The sequence below is a fragment of the Salmo trutta genome, chromosome 4, assembly GCF_901001165.1.
Source record: "Salmo trutta chromosome 4, fSalTru1.1, whole genome shotgun sequence".
NCBI lineage: Eukaryota > Metazoa > Chordata > Actinopteri > Salmoniformes > Salmonidae > Salmo > Salmo trutta.
Genome location: NC_042960.1, coordinates 69,893,034 through 69,910,223, shown reverse-complemented (window position 1 = coordinate 69,910,223; position 17,190 = coordinate 69,893,034). Strand labels below are relative to the sequence as shown.

General features: G+C 43.1%; 1 protein-coding gene across 1 annotated transcript; it reads right to left on the bottom strand.

Moving 5' to 3' along the window:
- Positions 1–11,019: 11,019 nt before the first annotated feature.
- Positions 11,020–16,702, bottom strand: LOC115193085 (E3 ubiquitin/ISG15 ligase TRIM25-like). Its single transcript, XM_029752068.1, has 6 exons — positions 16,040–16,702; positions 15,522–15,617; positions 12,855–12,903; positions 12,334–12,369; positions 12,149–12,208; positions 11,020–11,912 (listed from the first exon to the last, which is right to left on the bottom strand). Exons 1-6 carry the CDS (start codon positions 16,619–16,621, stop codon positions 11,401–11,403), a joined length of 1,335 nt encoding a protein of 444 aa, XP_029607928.1. The 5' UTR covers positions 16,622–16,702; the 3' UTR covers positions 11,020–11,400.
- Between the last annotated feature and the right edge of the window lie 488 nt (positions 16,703–17,190).

Here is a 17,190-nt window from a genome sequence, read left to right as displayed (position 1 = left end):
GTGCATTCACCTTATGATACCTTATGATATCCAGTGGAACAACCACTTTACAATAGTACATCTATATCTTATTATTTTTTTTGGGGGGGGATAGGGGGGGTTAGAAGGATTACTGTATCCTATCCCAGGTATTCCTTAAAGAGGTGGGGTTTCAGGTGTCTCCGGAAGGTGGTGCTTGACTCCGCTGTCCTGGCGTCGTCAGGGAGCTTGTTCCACCATTGGGGTGCCAGAGCAGCGAACAGCTTTGACTGGGCTGAGCGGGAACTGTGCTTCCGCAGAGGTAGGGAGGCGAGCAGGCCAGAGGTGGATGAACGCAGTGCACTTCTTTGGGTGTAGGGACTGATCAGAGCCTGAAGGTACGGAGGTGCCGTTCCCCTCACAGCTCCGTAGGCAAGCACCATGGTCTTGTAGCAGATGTGAGCTTCAACTGGAAGCCAGTGGAGTATGCGGAGGAGCGGGGTGACGTGAAAGAATTTGGGAAGGTTGAACACCAGACGGGCTGCGGCATTCTGGATGAGTTGTAGGGGTTTAACCTGTCTGGGCTAGGGGGCAGTATTGAGAATTTTGGAAAAATATGTTCCCATTTTTAACTGCCTCCTACACCAACTCAGAAGCTAGAATATGCATATTATTGTTCAGGTTTGGATAGAAAACACTCTGAATTTTCTAAAACTGTTTGAATGGTGTCTGTGAGTATAACAGAACTCCTATGGCAGGCAAAAACCTGACAAGGTTTCAAGCAGGAAGTACCCTGTCTGACAAGGAGTCGTGCGTCTTGCATCTTTTTATTGAAAAGTAAGGATCTTAGCTGTAACGTGACAATTCCCAGGGCTCCAATAGGCTCTCAGAGCCCGCGAAATAACTGAAGGTTTACGAGGGAGCCTCAGGTTGAAACATATTATCGCCTTTTGTAAGTGGATGCTCCGAGGACCTTTGAATGATGCGCGTGCATGAGTCGCTTCTGAGGAGAAATTTTATTCGGCTGTTTAGGCTCAATGCATACTCCCGGTCGGAATATTATCACTTCTCTACGACATAAATGGCATAAAAATTGGTTTTAAACAGCGGTTGACATGCTTCGAAGTACGGTAATGGAATATTTAGACATTTTTGACACGCCAATGCGCCATGCGCGAAACCGGGAAGAAGCATTCTAGAACTCACGAACAAAACGTCGCTGTTTGGATATAACGATGGATTATTTGGGACCAAACCAACATTTGTTATTGAAGTAGAAGTCCTGGCAGTGTATTCTGATGAAGAACAAGCAAGGTAAGAACATTTTTCTTATAGGAAATGTGATTTTGGTGGATGCTGACCTGGGTGGGTATCTAAATAGCTAGCCCTGTAATGCCGGGCTATGTACTTAGATTATTGCAAAATGTGCTTCATCCGAAAAGCTATTTTAAAATCGGACATATCGAGTGCATAGAGGAGTAATGTATCTATAATTCTTAAAATAATTGTTATGCTTTTTGTGAACGTTTATCGTGAGTAATTTAGCAAACTGTTAGTAAATTCAACGGAAGTTTGCCGGGGGTTATGCGTTTTCTGAACGTCACATGCTAATGCAAAAAGCTGTTTTTTGATATAAATATGAACTTGATTGAACAGACATGCATGTATTGTATAACACAATGTCCTAGGTGTGTCATCTGATGAAGATCATCAAAGGTTAGTGCTGCATTTAGCTGTGGTTTGGGTTTATGTGACATGATATGCTAGCTTGAAAAATGGCTGTCTGATTTTTTCTGGCTGGGCACTCTGCTGACATAATCTAATGTTTTGCTTTCGTTGTAAAGCCTTTTTGAAATCGGACAGTGGGGTTAGATTAACGAGATTCTTGTCTTTAAATAGCTGTGAAATAGTCATATGTTTGAGAAATTGAAGTTATAGTATTTCTAACGATTCAAAAATCGCGCCACTGGAATTCCAGTAGCTGTTACGTAGGTGGGACGAAATCGTCCCACATACCCCAGACAGGTTAATGGCACAGGCAGGGAGCCCAGCCAACTGCGAGTTGCAGTAATCCAGACGGGAGATGACAAGTGCCTGGATTAGGACCTGCGCCGCTTCCTTGGTAAGGCAGGGTCGTACTCTGCGAATGTTGTAGAGCATGAACCTACAGGATCGGGTCACCACCTTGATGTTAGCGGAGATCGACAGGGTGTTGTCCAGGGTCACGCCAAGGCTCTTAGCACTCTGGGAGGAGGACACAATGGAGTTGTCAACCGTGATGGCGAGATCATGGAACGGGCAGTCCTTCCCTGGGAGAAAGAGCAGCTCCGTCTTGCCGAGGTTCAGCTTGAGGTTGTGATCCGTCATCCACACTGATATGTCTGCCAGACATGCAGATGCGATTCGCCACCTGGTTATCAGGTGGCGAATCGCGTAGCAATGATAGGAGAGACCATGTGAGGATATGACAGAGCCAAGTGACTTGGTGTATAGCGAGAATAGGAGAGGGCCTAGAACTGAGCCCTGGGGGACACCAGTGGTGACACCACGTGGTGCGGGGACGGATTCTCACCACGCCACCTGGTAGGAGCGACCTGTCAGGTAGGACGCAATCCAAGAGTGAGCCGCGCCGGAGATACCCAACTCGGAGAGGGTGGAGAGGAGGATCTGATGGTTCACAGTATCAAAGGCAGCAGATAGGTCTAGAAGGATGAGAGCAGAGGAGAGAGAGTTACCTTTAGCAGTGCGGAGAGCCTCCGTGACACAGAGAAGAGAAGTCTCAGTTGAATGACCAGTCTTGAAACCTGACTGATTTGGATCAAGAAGGTCATTCTGAGAGAGATAGCAAGAGAGCTGGCCAAGGACGGCATGCTCAAGAGTTTTGGAGAGAGAAGAAAGAAGGGATACTGGTCTGTAGTTGTTGACATCGGAGGGATCGAGTGTAGGTTTTTTGAGAAGGGGTGCTACTCTCGCTCTCTTGAAGACGGAAGGGACGTAGCCAGCGGTCAAGGATGAGTTGATGAGCGAGGTGAGAAGGTCTCCGGAAATGGTCTGGAGAAGAGAGGAGATAGGGTCAAGCGGGCAGGTTATTGGGCGGCCGGCCGTCACAACTCACAAGATTTAATCTGGAGAGAGAGGGGAGAAAAAGGTCAAAGCATAGGGTAGGGCAATGTGAGCAGAACCAGTGGTGTCGTTTGACTTAACAAACGAGGATCGGATGTCGTCAACCTTCTTTTCAAAATGGTTGACGAAGTCATCCGCAGAGAGGGAGGAGGGGGTGAGGGGGAGGAGGATTCAGGAGGGAGGAGAAGGTGGTAAAGAGCTTCCTAGGGTTAGAGGCAGATGCTTGGAATTTAGAGTGGTAGAAAGTGGCTTTAGCAGCAGAAACAGAGGAAGAAAATGTAGAGAGGAGGGAGTGAATAGATGCCAGGTCCGCAGGGAGGCTAGTTTTCCTCCATTTCCGCTCGGCTGCCCAGAGCCCTGTTCTGTGAGCTCGCAAAGAGTTGTCAAGCCACGGAGCAGGAGGGGAGGACCGAGCCGGCCGGGAGGATAGGGGACATAAAGAATCAAAGGATGCAGAAAGGGAGGAGAGGAGGTTTGAGGAAGCAGAATCAGGAGATTGGTTGGAGAAGGATTGAGCAGAGGGAAGAGATGATAGGATGGAAGAGGAGAGAGTAGCAGGAGAGAGAGAGCGAAGGTTGCGACGGCGCAATACCATCTGAGTAGGGGCAGAGTGAGTAGTGTTGGAGGAGAGCGAGAGGGAAAAGGATACAAGGTAGTGGTCGGAGACTTGGAGGGGAGTTGCAGTGAGATTAGTAGAAGAACAGCATCTAGTAAAGATGAGGTCAAGCGTATTGCCTGTCTTGTGAGAAGGGGTGGACGGTGAGAGGGTGAGGTCAAAAGAGGAGAGGGGTGGAAATAAGGATGCAGAGAGAAATGAGTCAAAGGTAGACGCAGGGAGGTTAAAGTCACCCAGAACTGTGAGGGGTGAGCCATCCTCAGGAAAGGAACTTATCAAAGCATCAAGCTCATTGATGAACTCTCCAAGGGAACCTGGAGGGCGATAAATGATAAGGATGTTATTAAGCTTGAATGGGCTAGTGACTGTGACAGCATGGAATTCAAAGGAGGAGATAGACAGATGGGTCAGGGGAGAAAAAGAGAATGTCCACATGGGAGAGATGAGGATTCCAGTACCACCACCCTGCTGACCAGAACTGTGGATACAGTTCAAGATTCAGTAAAGGGTTATAACTACAGCTACCATAAGAGTATACGGATGAAGCCCTCCGAGGTCTCTTCTGAAAACTATTTTCAAGTCTTTAAAAATCTGCATGGTTTGTTCCCCCTTCACCGTAAGAAAAAAATCTATTTGATATTCATAGTGGGGGACTTGGTATATCCAAGTTGAGGGGTGTTTGCCAAAAAATATGAGCAAGGTGTCATGACTGTCCTGATCAGGTCAGGGTACAGGAGACCACCACCCTACAGATTATCTCCCAAACCCCCAACAGAGGAGGAGAGATCTAGGGGTCTGAAGATGTGGGGGTTTTATGACACCTCACGCCATAATAAACCTTAGGCCACAGAGAAATTCCTTTGTCCTAACAATGGAGAACTGGCCTCAGAACATTAAACATGCAATAAAGGGACTTTGGAACAATGGTTTCCGTCAGCCACAATGGTGGTCATGACGAGAGAAACAATATTAAAATGTATGTAACTGTTGTATTGTTTTCAAAGGTTAAGAGATGACGTTATTATGAAAACATTGTACCTTTAAGAGTTTTCCCAGTATATGCCTGATGTTTATACATTGTACGCTGTGTGGAAAATATCCAAATCAAACAGAATGTTTTGGTAAAGATGAAATGTGAAGTTAGTGTCTAAAATCGGATTTTTAGCCAAATCTAAGCCTTGCCCCCTTTACTTGGTCCGCCCAGAGAATTGCCCTAAAGGCGGTTACACCCACTTCTGACCCGAGGGTATAAGACAGGAGAGTGAAGAATTAACATTGGAGACTATTGACCCCAAGCTGCAGCTAAGGTCTAACAAAGTCGACGAACCCCAAAACGAAACACAAGGTTGAAGACAAAGAAATATTTTTCTACACGAGCTACGGACGAGTAGCTGTGTCTAAGCGGGTGAATTCAATCTGAACCACCTAGCCTCCACTCTCCATTGAATCGTGGTATCGACCCCGTTCGGGCCGAAGCTGTGAGCTCTGAGCTACAGAGCTGTCTGTCCTCAGAAGACCCCTTTCAGATCAAGGGCGAGGGATCAGACCATTTAGCCAAGAAGGACACTGACATCGTGAGGACAACCAGAGAGTTGCGCCGGAGAAGTGCGTCATTTAGAAGCCTAAACGACCCACGCGGAGCTTCCCACCTGAGACCTCCAACACGTAATTACATCATTATATTCTGACCCATAAGAGCGGCAGTTCGGGGCAAGGCTAGTTAAAACTTCTTGAGGCTACCTGGGACGTTAGCGTGCCACCTGTGGCGCACCCTATCAACAGCAGGTGCATTTCAAGAGCGGCAAATTTGAAACCAAATAAATGTACAAATTCAAATTTCTCAAACATACAACTAACTTACAGCCTTTGAAAGATAAACATCTTCTTAATCTAACCACGTTTACCGATTTCAAAAAGGTTTTACGGGGAAAGCATAAAGTTAGGTTATGTTAGGAGAGTACATTGACAATAGCTGTGTGCAATGCATTGTCGATTCAAAGACATGCGTCACCAAAACCATACAATCAGCTAAAATTATGCACTAACCTTTTACAATCTCCATCAGATGACACTCCTAGGACATTTTGTTAGACAATGCATGCATTTTTAGTTCTATCAAGTTCATATTTATATCTAAAAACAGTGTTTTACTATGGCGTTGATGTTCAGGAAATCGTTTCCCTCCAATACCGGCAGTCAAGTCATGACGACAAAATAATTAATTAATATTAGAAAACATTGCTAAAATATTATATTGTCATTCAAAGAATTATAGATTTACATCTCTTGAACGCAATGGACTTGTCAGATGTTAAATTAACCTTACTGGGAAATCACACTTTGCAATAATCTGAGCACTGCGCCAGAAAAATACGCATCGCGATACAGACTAACCGCCATGTTGGAGGAATCTAAAATCGAAAATACTATATAAATAATCCATTACCTTTGATTCTCTTCATCAGATGTCACTTCCAAAGAGTCCCAGGTCCATAACGAATGTAGTTTTGTTCAAAAAAGCTCATCATTTATGTCGAAAAACCTCCGTGTTGTAGCGCATGATCTAAGCCAGCCGGACTTCACTTCACTTCAAGAACGGAAAAAATATATTTCCGTTCGTTCAAACATGTCAAACGTTGTATCGCATAAATCATTAGGGCCTTTTTTAACCAGAACATGAATAAAATTCAAGGCGGACCATTGGGTTTTCTTTTAAAACGTTTCGGAATGAGAGTACCCACCATCAAATCGCGCGCCAGGGTGAATGATGGACCATCACGTTCCATGGCTCTTATTCGGTCAGATCTCACTGTAGAACACTCAAAACACTTTGTAAAGGCTGGGGACATCTTGTGGAAGCAATAGGAAGTGCCAGAATATAATTCACCCCCTTTGTTTTTCAATGGCATAGGCTCAAAGTCAATTCAACACATCAGGTATCCACTTCCTGTCAGAATCTGTCTCAGGGTTTTGCCTGCCAAATGAGTTCTGTTATACTCACAGACACCATTCAAACAGTTTTTGAAACTTTAGGGTGTTTTCTATCCATATATAATAAGTATATGCATATTGTAGTTACTGGGTAGGTGTAGGAGGCATTTAAAAATGGGCACATCTTTTTTCAAAAAAGTCTCAATACTGCCCCCTATACCCTAACAGGTTAAATAAGCATGGCTGACAAATGAAACCAAATGTATATTTCTCTCGTGTACTTCCTTTATTTCTCTCTCTTTAAAATCCCCATTTTGGGTAACAAGCGCCATAGTGTGTTGGCCCGTTATACTAAGTCCTAATCAATAGCTAGACTGTGTTTTGTGTATGTGTATTTTTATCATCATTTTAGCTTGCTAGTAAATAAATAATCAACGAAGATTGGTGTGGTAAATTCAGTGGTAAAGCCCGGGTCCGTGCAGATTCCCGGATTATACGACGTTCAGATTATGAGACTGTAGAGGAAATTGATTAATTTAGCGACTGTTGTAATCGATATTCTGATATCCTTTGAGTTAATTTGGGAAATAGAAACTCAATCAAAACAATGTTCCCATGGTGCCCCAGGTTAATGAGTTAATAATTGCTTGATTCATTGCTTAATTCATTTAATCACGTAATTATAAACCGTTAATCATTCGATGAGCAACAGTCGTCACATTAACTAATACAACGTCACGACAAAGGTTACAGCGATGAGTTGTTCACAGTTACCGAATGTCTACTACGTATACCTCCTGTCTACAAGTTAAAAGATTATGATGGGGAGCTTATAGAGGGTTCCTTTTATGAGAAGGAACTCCAGAAGGTATAGCTAGGTAAAGACAAAGTCTTTCACGTCGAGGAGATTCTGGATCAAAAGAGAGAAAGGGTAAAAAATGGGTGTTGGTCCTTTGGAAAAACTGGCCCCAAAAGTTCAACAGTTGGGTATTAGAGCACGATGTGGTGGATGCGGCGGGGTTAACTTAACAGGAGGATAGTTTATTGGACTCTACCTGTAGGGAGGGTCCCGGGTGGAGAGCCATACCCTCTGCCCGAGTTGATAGCGTGGAGCAGGGGTCCGGTGGTGATCAGCTTGTCTCCTATACCTGGGAGTGGTCTTTAAAAGAGAGGCCCGGGCTCTCTTCCAGGTACGGCGACAGCGGCAGAAGAACATCTGGGCAGAGGGAGTGCTGACTTCCTCCTCTTGCTCGGGAGGAGTGGCGGCTGACATCCCAAGGAACACTTGAAGGGCGAGAAACCCGTGGCAGATAATGAACAATCATGAATGAACAGTAAACATTACACAACATTTATTTTCAAAATAATAGAGACATTTCAAATGTTATAATTCAAGAGCAAACAGAGAGAGCCGTGCGCCAGAATGAATTCTGGAGGTGAAATGGAAATGAATGAGGGAGAGTTAAGTGAGGTAGAAGGTGTGTAGAAGAGCTCAGAACCAGAGAAGTATTTGGTCATATGAGATTTGACTTCAGAAGAGTTACTGGGTGTGTTGAGTGGTGGTGTCCCGTCCTCCCAGGTCGTTGGCATGGTGCAGGAGCAGATAGGGTCAAAGTAGTGGAATGGGGTAGTGGGTTTTTAATGAGTGTAGGGTTAGTTGGCATGGTGCAGGAGCAGATAGGGTCAAAGTAGTGGAGTGTAGGGTTAGTTGGAAGGGTGTTGTTTTATTTGAAAAAATATGAGATGTTCCTTTTCCCATTTTGTATCACAAAGTAAAATAGATTTATATTATTGTCCAGTTGGGGGCGGTAATACAACATATTGGGGGGGGTGGTACACAGGGTTTGTTTAGGGCAGACAAGCGCGACCAGCCGGCAGCGGGGGCTAGGACTAGGCTGGACACTACATTTTTAACCACATTTACTGATATAACTAGTTTATTGCATATGAAAAAGGAGCCCAGTTATATAACATTACCATATGTCCCAGCTGTTTGCCGTAGTTAAACGCAAAAAGCGGTCATGTTTTAGGTCATGTTTCACCCTGCCAGCTCCTATTAGTTGTATTGAAAAAACAGGTCTTATTTTAGGTCATGTTTCACCCTGCCAGCTCCTATTAGTTGTATTGAGAAAACAGGCCTTATTTTAGGTCGTGTTTCAACCTGCTAGCTCCTATTAGTTGTATTGAACAAACAGGTCTTATTTTAGGTCATGTTTCACCCTGCCAGCTCCTATTAGTTGTATTGAATAAACAGCTCTTATTTTACTTATCTGACTCAGTTGCTACCTCAAATTATGAGCCTATCAATTGTGGTGAATGAGGTATGTAGTACCCACAGAAGACCACAGGGAGGAGCAAGAGAGATATAAACCCATACCGTTTTTCTCTTTAAATTCCCTGAACCTAACAATCAATCAAATGTATTTATGAAGCCCTTTTTACATCAGCAGATGTCACAAAGTGTTGTACAGAAACTCTAACCCTACGAATAACCTATTTTAGCCTGAACCCTAATTCTAGGGTAGGGTAGCCTACAACTATTTTAGTAATAATATTATGTTAGTAAATACCATTTTACTACTAAATAGCATTTGTTATTTTTTAAATAAAACCTATTTAAGCATTTGCTTTTTATTAGTTATTTTATTATATTTATTATTGCGAGGCAGAACACTTGATAAACAGGACACTTTTGTTTTATATGTTAAATGTGGTTTGAACTGGGTGACATAGTAACCTCAATGTGAAAGTCCAGCAATTGGTGGGGCAGGTTTGAGACTGATCTCTCTAATTAATAAGAAAAATACACTTTATTTCTCAGCTGCCTCACCAATGTCTTTACGTGAATTAATAACTTTTAATTGGTAAATATTTCCAATAGATGGCAGCATAAGACCACGAAGCATCAGTTATAGGCTACAAGCAGCAATATGATTGACATAAAATAGCATGCAACCAAAGACTATATGTCCCATAATTTTCTAAAATGGTCACTACCTACTGTCTCTCTGTCTCTCTGTCTCTCTCTCTCTGTCTCTCTCTCTCTGTCTCTCTCTCTGTCTCTCTCTCTGTCTCTGTCTCTGTCTCTCTCTCTGTCTCTGTCTCTGTCTCTCTCTCTGTCTCTCTCTCTGTCTCTCTCTCTGTCTCTCTCTCTTAACAGCGCTCTGCACAGGCAGCAGTGGAGGACAGTGATCAGATCTTTACTGAGCTGATCCGCTCCATTGAGAGAAGGAGCTCTGAGGTGAAGGAGCTGATCAGAGCCCAAGAGAAGGCTCAAGTGAGTCAAGCTGAAGGACTCCTGGAGCAACTGAAGCAGGAGATAGCTGAGCTGAGGAAGAGAAGCACTGAGCTGGAGCAGCTCTCACACACAGAGGATCACATCCATTTCCTCCAGGTAACTAAACTGCCTTGTTACATGTGATATGACAATGAACTGAATGTGAAACTCAATTATTCTGTTCTACTGTCTGTCTATCAGTATATCTGTATCTATATGTCTTTCTGTCTCTCTCTCTCTCTCTCTCTCTCTCTCTCTCTCTCTCTCTCTCTCCAGAGTTATCAGTCTCTCTCCAGTATCAGTGTATCTTCAGACTTACCCAGCATCGTTGTCCATTCTCTTCAGTACTTTGGAGATGTGAGTAAGACTGTGTCTGAACTGAGAGTGAAACTAGAAGACTTCCTTAAAGGAGAATGGACCAAGATCTCCACTACAGGTGTGTTGAAAACAAAAAGAACATCAACTTTAGACCATTGAAAGTTCCCTACTAGTCATATACATGTGGAATATGGTATGATGATAACATTCCCTCTCTATGTCAATGTGTTTGTGTGTCTGTAGTAAATATAGTGGATGTTGTACTGCCTCCAGAGCCCAAGACCAGAGAACAGTTGTTACAATGTGAGTCTCTTTATTGTGAAGTCACCTCCACACAATCCATTTACAAGTTAAAGACACACCTTGGAATAAATAACAAAGAAACTATTTCTAGATGAAGTTTAGTGTTGTATTTTTTATTTCCCATCACCATAAATCATATTTAATCACTGAACAGTAGCAGACCTAACTTCATCTGTTCCTAACTCTGGATAGTGGATTAAAAAGACCATCAATCTCCAATGATATTAAAGTACTATTCTGAACATTACTGATATACTGAGTGGCAAGTCAAGATATCTGCTGGTTTTATTGTTTGGTCAATAGCACCACCTGCTGGACAGGTTTAATGTTGCTGGACTGAGCAGTATGGGAGGATGAAAGATGACACATTTATTAAGGCCGGTTTCCTGGACATCTACATTGAACAAACTTTTTAGTCCAGGACTAGGATTAATCTGTGTCTGGGAAACCAGAGCATATACCTTAGTAGAAAGTAAGTGATTCCAGCTTGTAGTGGGCTGACTAGTCCTGAATTGTCCTTTTGTTCCTGGACCATTTTCCATGCAGCTCCAGGTGACAGAGAACACATCAATTAGGGCCGAGCCTACAAGCTGATCAATGATACTGAGGAGAATTACATAGAGACAGAGAACCAACTGAGAAAACATATCAATGGTTCTGAATGACAACCAATATACATCAACACCATACATCATGATTCATGGAAATGTACAAGATCAAACATTGCACTTAAAAAAATATGAATACATTGAATTTTAATTCATAACATCTGAAGATCAAATCAGTTAAATCATTGTAGATAAAACAGAGTAGAATGAATCATCACATCTGGGGACCATCACCACCAGCATGACTAGTATCTATGTGGACCCTTCTACAGTTTAACCAGCTCAACAGTACCAGTAAGCCAAACCCCAGGATAGAGGGGCTGAGTGAATGTGGTCTGGACTCTGTGGAGGAGGGTCATTGTGTCAGAGACACTGTAGAAGGACAGAGTACCTGCCTTGTGATCCAGGTACACTCCTACTCTGGAGGACTGAGGGCCTGATACTTTAGTCTTAACATTATTGTGTCTGAAACAATAACCACCTCTATAGTACAGTAAACTCCAAGACTTGTTATTGTATCCAAATCCACCACCTCTCTCTGTTCTGCTGATGTCTTTATATGAGACTGCTGTATAAACCCACTCCCCACTCCACTCCACCTCCCAGTAACAGCGTCCAGACAGACCCTCTCTACACAGAACCTGCCAGTAGTTGGTGAATCTGTCTGGATGGTCAGGATATGGTTGGACTTGGTCTGTATAGGTCACCTTTCTGTTCCCTTCAGACAGAGAGAGGTATGTGCATGCTGTGTTTGGGTCCAGTGTGAGTTGACAGGAATCTGGGAGAAGAGCAGAGCAGAGACCAATGAGGGGAGTCAGAACAATAAGTTAAGTCAGATACTGTATCTACCCTGTCTTTGATTAGAGCACAGCAGAGATCAAATCAGAGAAATATGAGGAGTCAGATAGATACCCAGTCTTTGATTAGATCTACTATTGCTATATATTTCTAGAGGGATTGTTAGGAGTGTCAGTAAAAAGAGACTGTTAGTTACTTCATAATAAAGAGACTCACATTGTAACAACTGTTCTCTGGTCTTGGGCTTTGGAGACAGTACAACATCCACTATATTCACTACAGACACACAAACACATTGACAGAGAGAGGGAATGTTATCATCATACCATATTCCACATGTATATGACTAGAAGGGAACTTTCAATGGTCTAAAGTTGATGTTCTTATTGTTTTCAACACACCTGTAGTGGAGATCTTGGTCCATTCTCCTTTAAGAAAGTCTTCTAGTTTCTCTCTCAGTTCAGACACAGTCTTACTCACATCTCCAAAGTACTGAAGAGGACGGACAACGGTGCTGGGTAAGTCTGAAGATACACTGATACTGGAGAGAGACTGATCACTCTGGAGAGACAGAGAGACAGAGAGAGAGAGAGAGAGAGAGAGAGGGACGGACAGAGAAAGAGAGGGACAGAGAGAGAGAGGGAGAGACAAGGACAGAGAGACAGACATAATGATTGAGATGAATAGTTTCACATTAAGTTAATTTCATATCACATGTAACAAGGCAGTTTAGTTACATGGAGGAAATGGATGTGATCCTCTGTGTGTGAGAGCTGCTCCAGCTCAGTGCTTCTCTTCCTCAGCTCAGCTATCTCCTGCTTCAGTTGCTCCAGGAGTCCTTCAGCTTGACTCACTTGAGCCTTCTCTTGGGCTCTGATCAGCTCCTTCACCTCAGAGCTCCTTCTCTCAATGGAGCGGATCAGCTCAGTAAAGATCTGATCACTGTCCTCCACTGCTGCCTGTGCAGAGCGCTGTTAAGAGAGAGCGAGAGACAGAGAGAGAGCGGGAGAGAGACAGAGACAGACAGAGAGAGAGAGAGAGAGACAGTAGGTACAGTAGCCTCTGCACCTCATTGAGTCAGAACGCTGCCACTCTGCTCTCCATGTCCACCAGGCCTTGTCCCCCCTCCTGGACAGGCAGGTACAGAACACCGCTTGGTCCTGCTCTACTCTCCTCCCTCCTGGTCCCCCCTCCAGTAGCCTGACCCAGAGCAGAGCTAGACCCAGCTATTAGTTATAAGATGAACTATAAAACTTTATATTTTGCAATTCTGAGTAATTACTACTTTAGTAAGGATATACACTTTATTCAGTACTGATAATTCCAATAGATGGCAGCACATTTCTAAATCCTCCTACCTAACTCAGTACTTCTGAGAAAATAAAAAAGAGCCCTACTAACTTCTAATAGACCCTCCCCCATCCCCCAAATCCCTTCCAAACCCCCCCAACCCCATCCAACCTCAATGACCCTACACTTCAATCTTTCCCTCTCTTCAACATCCTTACAACAATATAACAACACATGCTCCACCGTTTCATTGACAATACCCTGCAGACACAAACCATTCACATGCTGCCAACCAGATGTAAGGACCAGTTCAATGTACAATGTCCTAAACACAATCGAGTAAACACCACCTCTTCCTTCCTAATCTGACCTTTGAATCTTGGTCCACCGATCTTTAGAGGACATATAAATGCAGTCCCTTGTACTCAGAGTCCCATCTCTTCTGCCACACATCTATCAAAATGTCTCTGATCTTACATTTGTCCTCACCTCTACCCAGTGGAACATTAATATATATTATATCTTGTTTTAAAGCTCTTTTAGATAACTGGTCTACAATTTCATTCCCTTCCACACCTGAATGTGCTGGGACCCAGCAGAATCTCACTACTACACCCATTCTCTCATTTCTCCATAATAACATTGATACCTACAACTGTCTAACCAAAACCACTGTCTTGTCTACTAGTATATTCCCAACAGTCATCTAGATCAGAAGCAGTGGGATGTTCAACCTCACAGCCTTTCAACCCAATAAGCTAATGACAATTTATTACGCCGTAAACCCAAAGGCATCTCACCTGCCTCCACTAGTAAGACACATACAGATGTTGATTTAAATGCACCAATACATATCCTTAAAGCTATATACTGGATTCTGTCCAGCTTAAGTCTTTGCCGCTGTTCCATAAACTATACACCCGTAATCAATTGTCGTCCTGATCAGAGCGCTATAAATATCCATCAACGATTGTCTGTCAGCACCCCATTCACAACCAGAGACCCACACAACCAACTACCACGAAAGTGATGGAATGAGAGAGAGAGACATCGTTACAACACTGTACATAGACATAATATAACGTTTCTTCTTCTTTGGAGTTTAACGGCGGTTGGCATCCATTATGTTGAATTATCGCCCCCAACTGGACAATAATATAAATCTATTTTACTTTGTCATACAAAATGGGAAAAGGAACATTTCATATTTTTCTAATAAAAAAACATCCTTCCAACTAACCCTCATTAAAAACCCACTACCCCATTCCACTACTTTGACCCTATCTGCTCCTGCACCATGCCAACTAACCCTACACTCATTAAAAACCCTCTACCCCATTCCACTACTTTGACCCTATCTGCTCCTGCACCATGCCAACTAACCCTACACTCATTAAAAACCCACTACCCCATTCCACTACTTTGACCCTATCTGCTCCTGCACCAGGCCAACTAACCCTACACTCATTAAAAACCCACTACCCCATTCCACTACTTTGACCCTATCTGCTCCTGCACCATGCCTACTAACCCTACACTCATTAAAAACCCATTACCCCATTCCACTACTTTGACCCTATCTGCTCCTGCACCATGCCAACGACCTGGGAGGATGGGACACCACCACTCAACACACCCTGGAACTCTTCTGAAGTCAAATCTCATATGACCAAATACTTCTCTGGTTCTGAGCTCTTCTCCACACCTTCTACCTCACTTAACTCTCCCTCATTCATTTCCATTTCACCTCCAGAACTCAGTCTGGCGCACGGCTCTCTCTGTTTGCACTTGAATTATAACATTTGAAATGTCTCTATTCCTTTGAAACTTTTGTGAGTTGAATGTTTACTGTTCATTTCTGGTTGTTTATTATCTATTTCACTTGCTTTGGCAATGTAAACATATGTTTCCCATGCCAATAAAGACCTTTGAATTGAATTGAATTGAGAGAGAGAGAGCTCCATGTTAATGTATAGGGGACATGAGTCAGTCATGGTTACTCATGGTTATGTGATGAGGTAGCCCCGCCTGCGACTTCTAAATCAGTGTCGGCCCAATAGGGAATGTTCTCTTGATGTAATGGTCAATATGTTGGTTTATCCCACGGTAGACCTGGGTTCATATCCAATCAGTTACATTAAGCAGTCAATTCTCTGAAAGGGGTCCAGACATAGTGGGATTGGAGAAGGTTCTCTCTCTCTCTCTCTCTCTCTCTCTCTCTCTCTCTCTCTCTCAATCTCTCTCTCTCATTGGAGGAGACAGGTAAAATGATGTGTCTCCTCTGGTCAACAATACTCACCTTGAAAGACTTCACAGCCTGTCGGAGCTCCTTCAGCTCCTTCTCTCTCTCCTGGAATCTCTGCTGGACCTTCTGCTGACTCATCCCCAGCTGTCTCTGTGGAGAATCACTCTTCAATGAGCTATCAAGCTTTATTTGTCCAGTAGATCAATAGTATAGTAATGTGACATAGGACCCGTAGAGAGGAAGGTCTACAATCCTGAGGAAGTCCCTTTACAATATTATATTATGTTGCTATGTGAATGATTATAGTTTTTATGGTAGGCCTACATGTATCAAGGGGTTGAGACTGAACTTTGGACTCATATAAGGCCGTTCAGAATGATAATAGTGTTTGACTTTAAAAATATTGATACATTTGGAGAATCTGGGTTAACATATCTATACACTCAAGGTTTGTGTCCATATTTGTGGATCCATTTCATTTGAATGATCTCATATTCAAACAGATGTAGTTCCTACTGTATCTTTTATTCTTTGTTTATCAGACAGTCACCAACAAGTTGTTCTGGTCTTACCTGTTTCTCAGTCCTCTCTGCTGCAGCTGACACTGTATGATGGCCTTTATGTTCATCCATTGTACACAGATAACAAATACACTGCTGATCGGTACGACAGTAAACCTCCAGCAGTTTGTCATGATGAGAGCAGATCTTCTCCTGTAGTTGTGCAGTGGCTTTGACCAGCTTGTGCTTCTTCAAAGCAGGAGATTCATAGTGAGATTGGAGGTGAGTCTCACAGTAAGAGGCCAGACATGCCAGACAGGACATGAGGGCTTTCTGCTTTCTGGTCCCAGTGCAGAAATCACACGCCACATCTCCAGGTCCAGCACAGCACAGAGCAGGAGGGGGAGCAGCCTGGAGTCCTGTCTTCTTCAGTTTCTTCACCACTTCAGCCAGAACGGTGTTTCTCTTCAGAACAGGTCTTGGGGTAAAGGTCTCTCTGCACTGAGGACAGCTGTAGACACCTTTCAGAACATCCTGATCCCAGCTTTCTTTAATACAACCCATACAGTAGCTGTGTCCACAGGCAGTAGTCACCGGATCCATCAGTAGATCCAGACAGATGGAACAACAGAACAGTTTCTGATTCTCTGCCATTTTGGTGCTCTCTCCTGTAGGTTAAGCAATGGCAGTGTCAAGGATTACTTTCTGTTCAGTGTGAAAGATGACTTTCTGTTTCATGTAACTCTACACCAGAGTACAGGGAGTGGTTTCCTACTGGACTGTGTAATCTGTATGTAGAGGGGGTGTGGTTTCTTTGATAAGGAGGTATGACTTTCTTTGATAAGGAAGTATGTTGATAAATACTTTGTTGAGGGAAAATGTACTTGATACGTTAGTAATATATTGTTTTGTCACCTAGCTGTCTTATGATGACGGCACTAATTGAAAGTCTCTCTGGATAAGAGTGTCTGCTAAATGATTAAAATGTAAATGTAAAATTAATAATATGCAAAGCATGTTGAGTATTATTCTAATGAGCTCTGTCCCGAAACAAGACTAATAATAATATCCAGTGTGCTTTGCAGTTTATTTGGTTTGTTAATTATCACATATACATTCATATTTTAGTAATTTAGCTTCGCCAGAGTGACTTGCTCAACTAAGGTAGATAACAACATACAGTATCACTGTCAACAAGCAAGAAAAACGTTTTTTTTAACCGT

Excerpts from the sequence above, each read along its gene's own strand:
- LOC115193085 (XM_029752068.1), bottom strand. The coding sequence starts at position 16,621 with ATGGCAGAGAATCAGAAACTGTTCTGTTGTTCCATCTGTCTGGATCTA. Across the intron at positions 15,618-16,039 it reads CAGAGAGGACTGAGAAACAG|AGACAGCTGGGGATGAGTCA; the intron begins GTAAGACCAGAA and ends GATTCTCCACAG. Across the intron at positions 12,904-15,521 it reads AGGCTGTGAAGTCTTTCAAG|CGCTCTGCACAGGCAGCAGT; the intron begins GTGAGTATTGTT and ends CTCTCTTAACAG.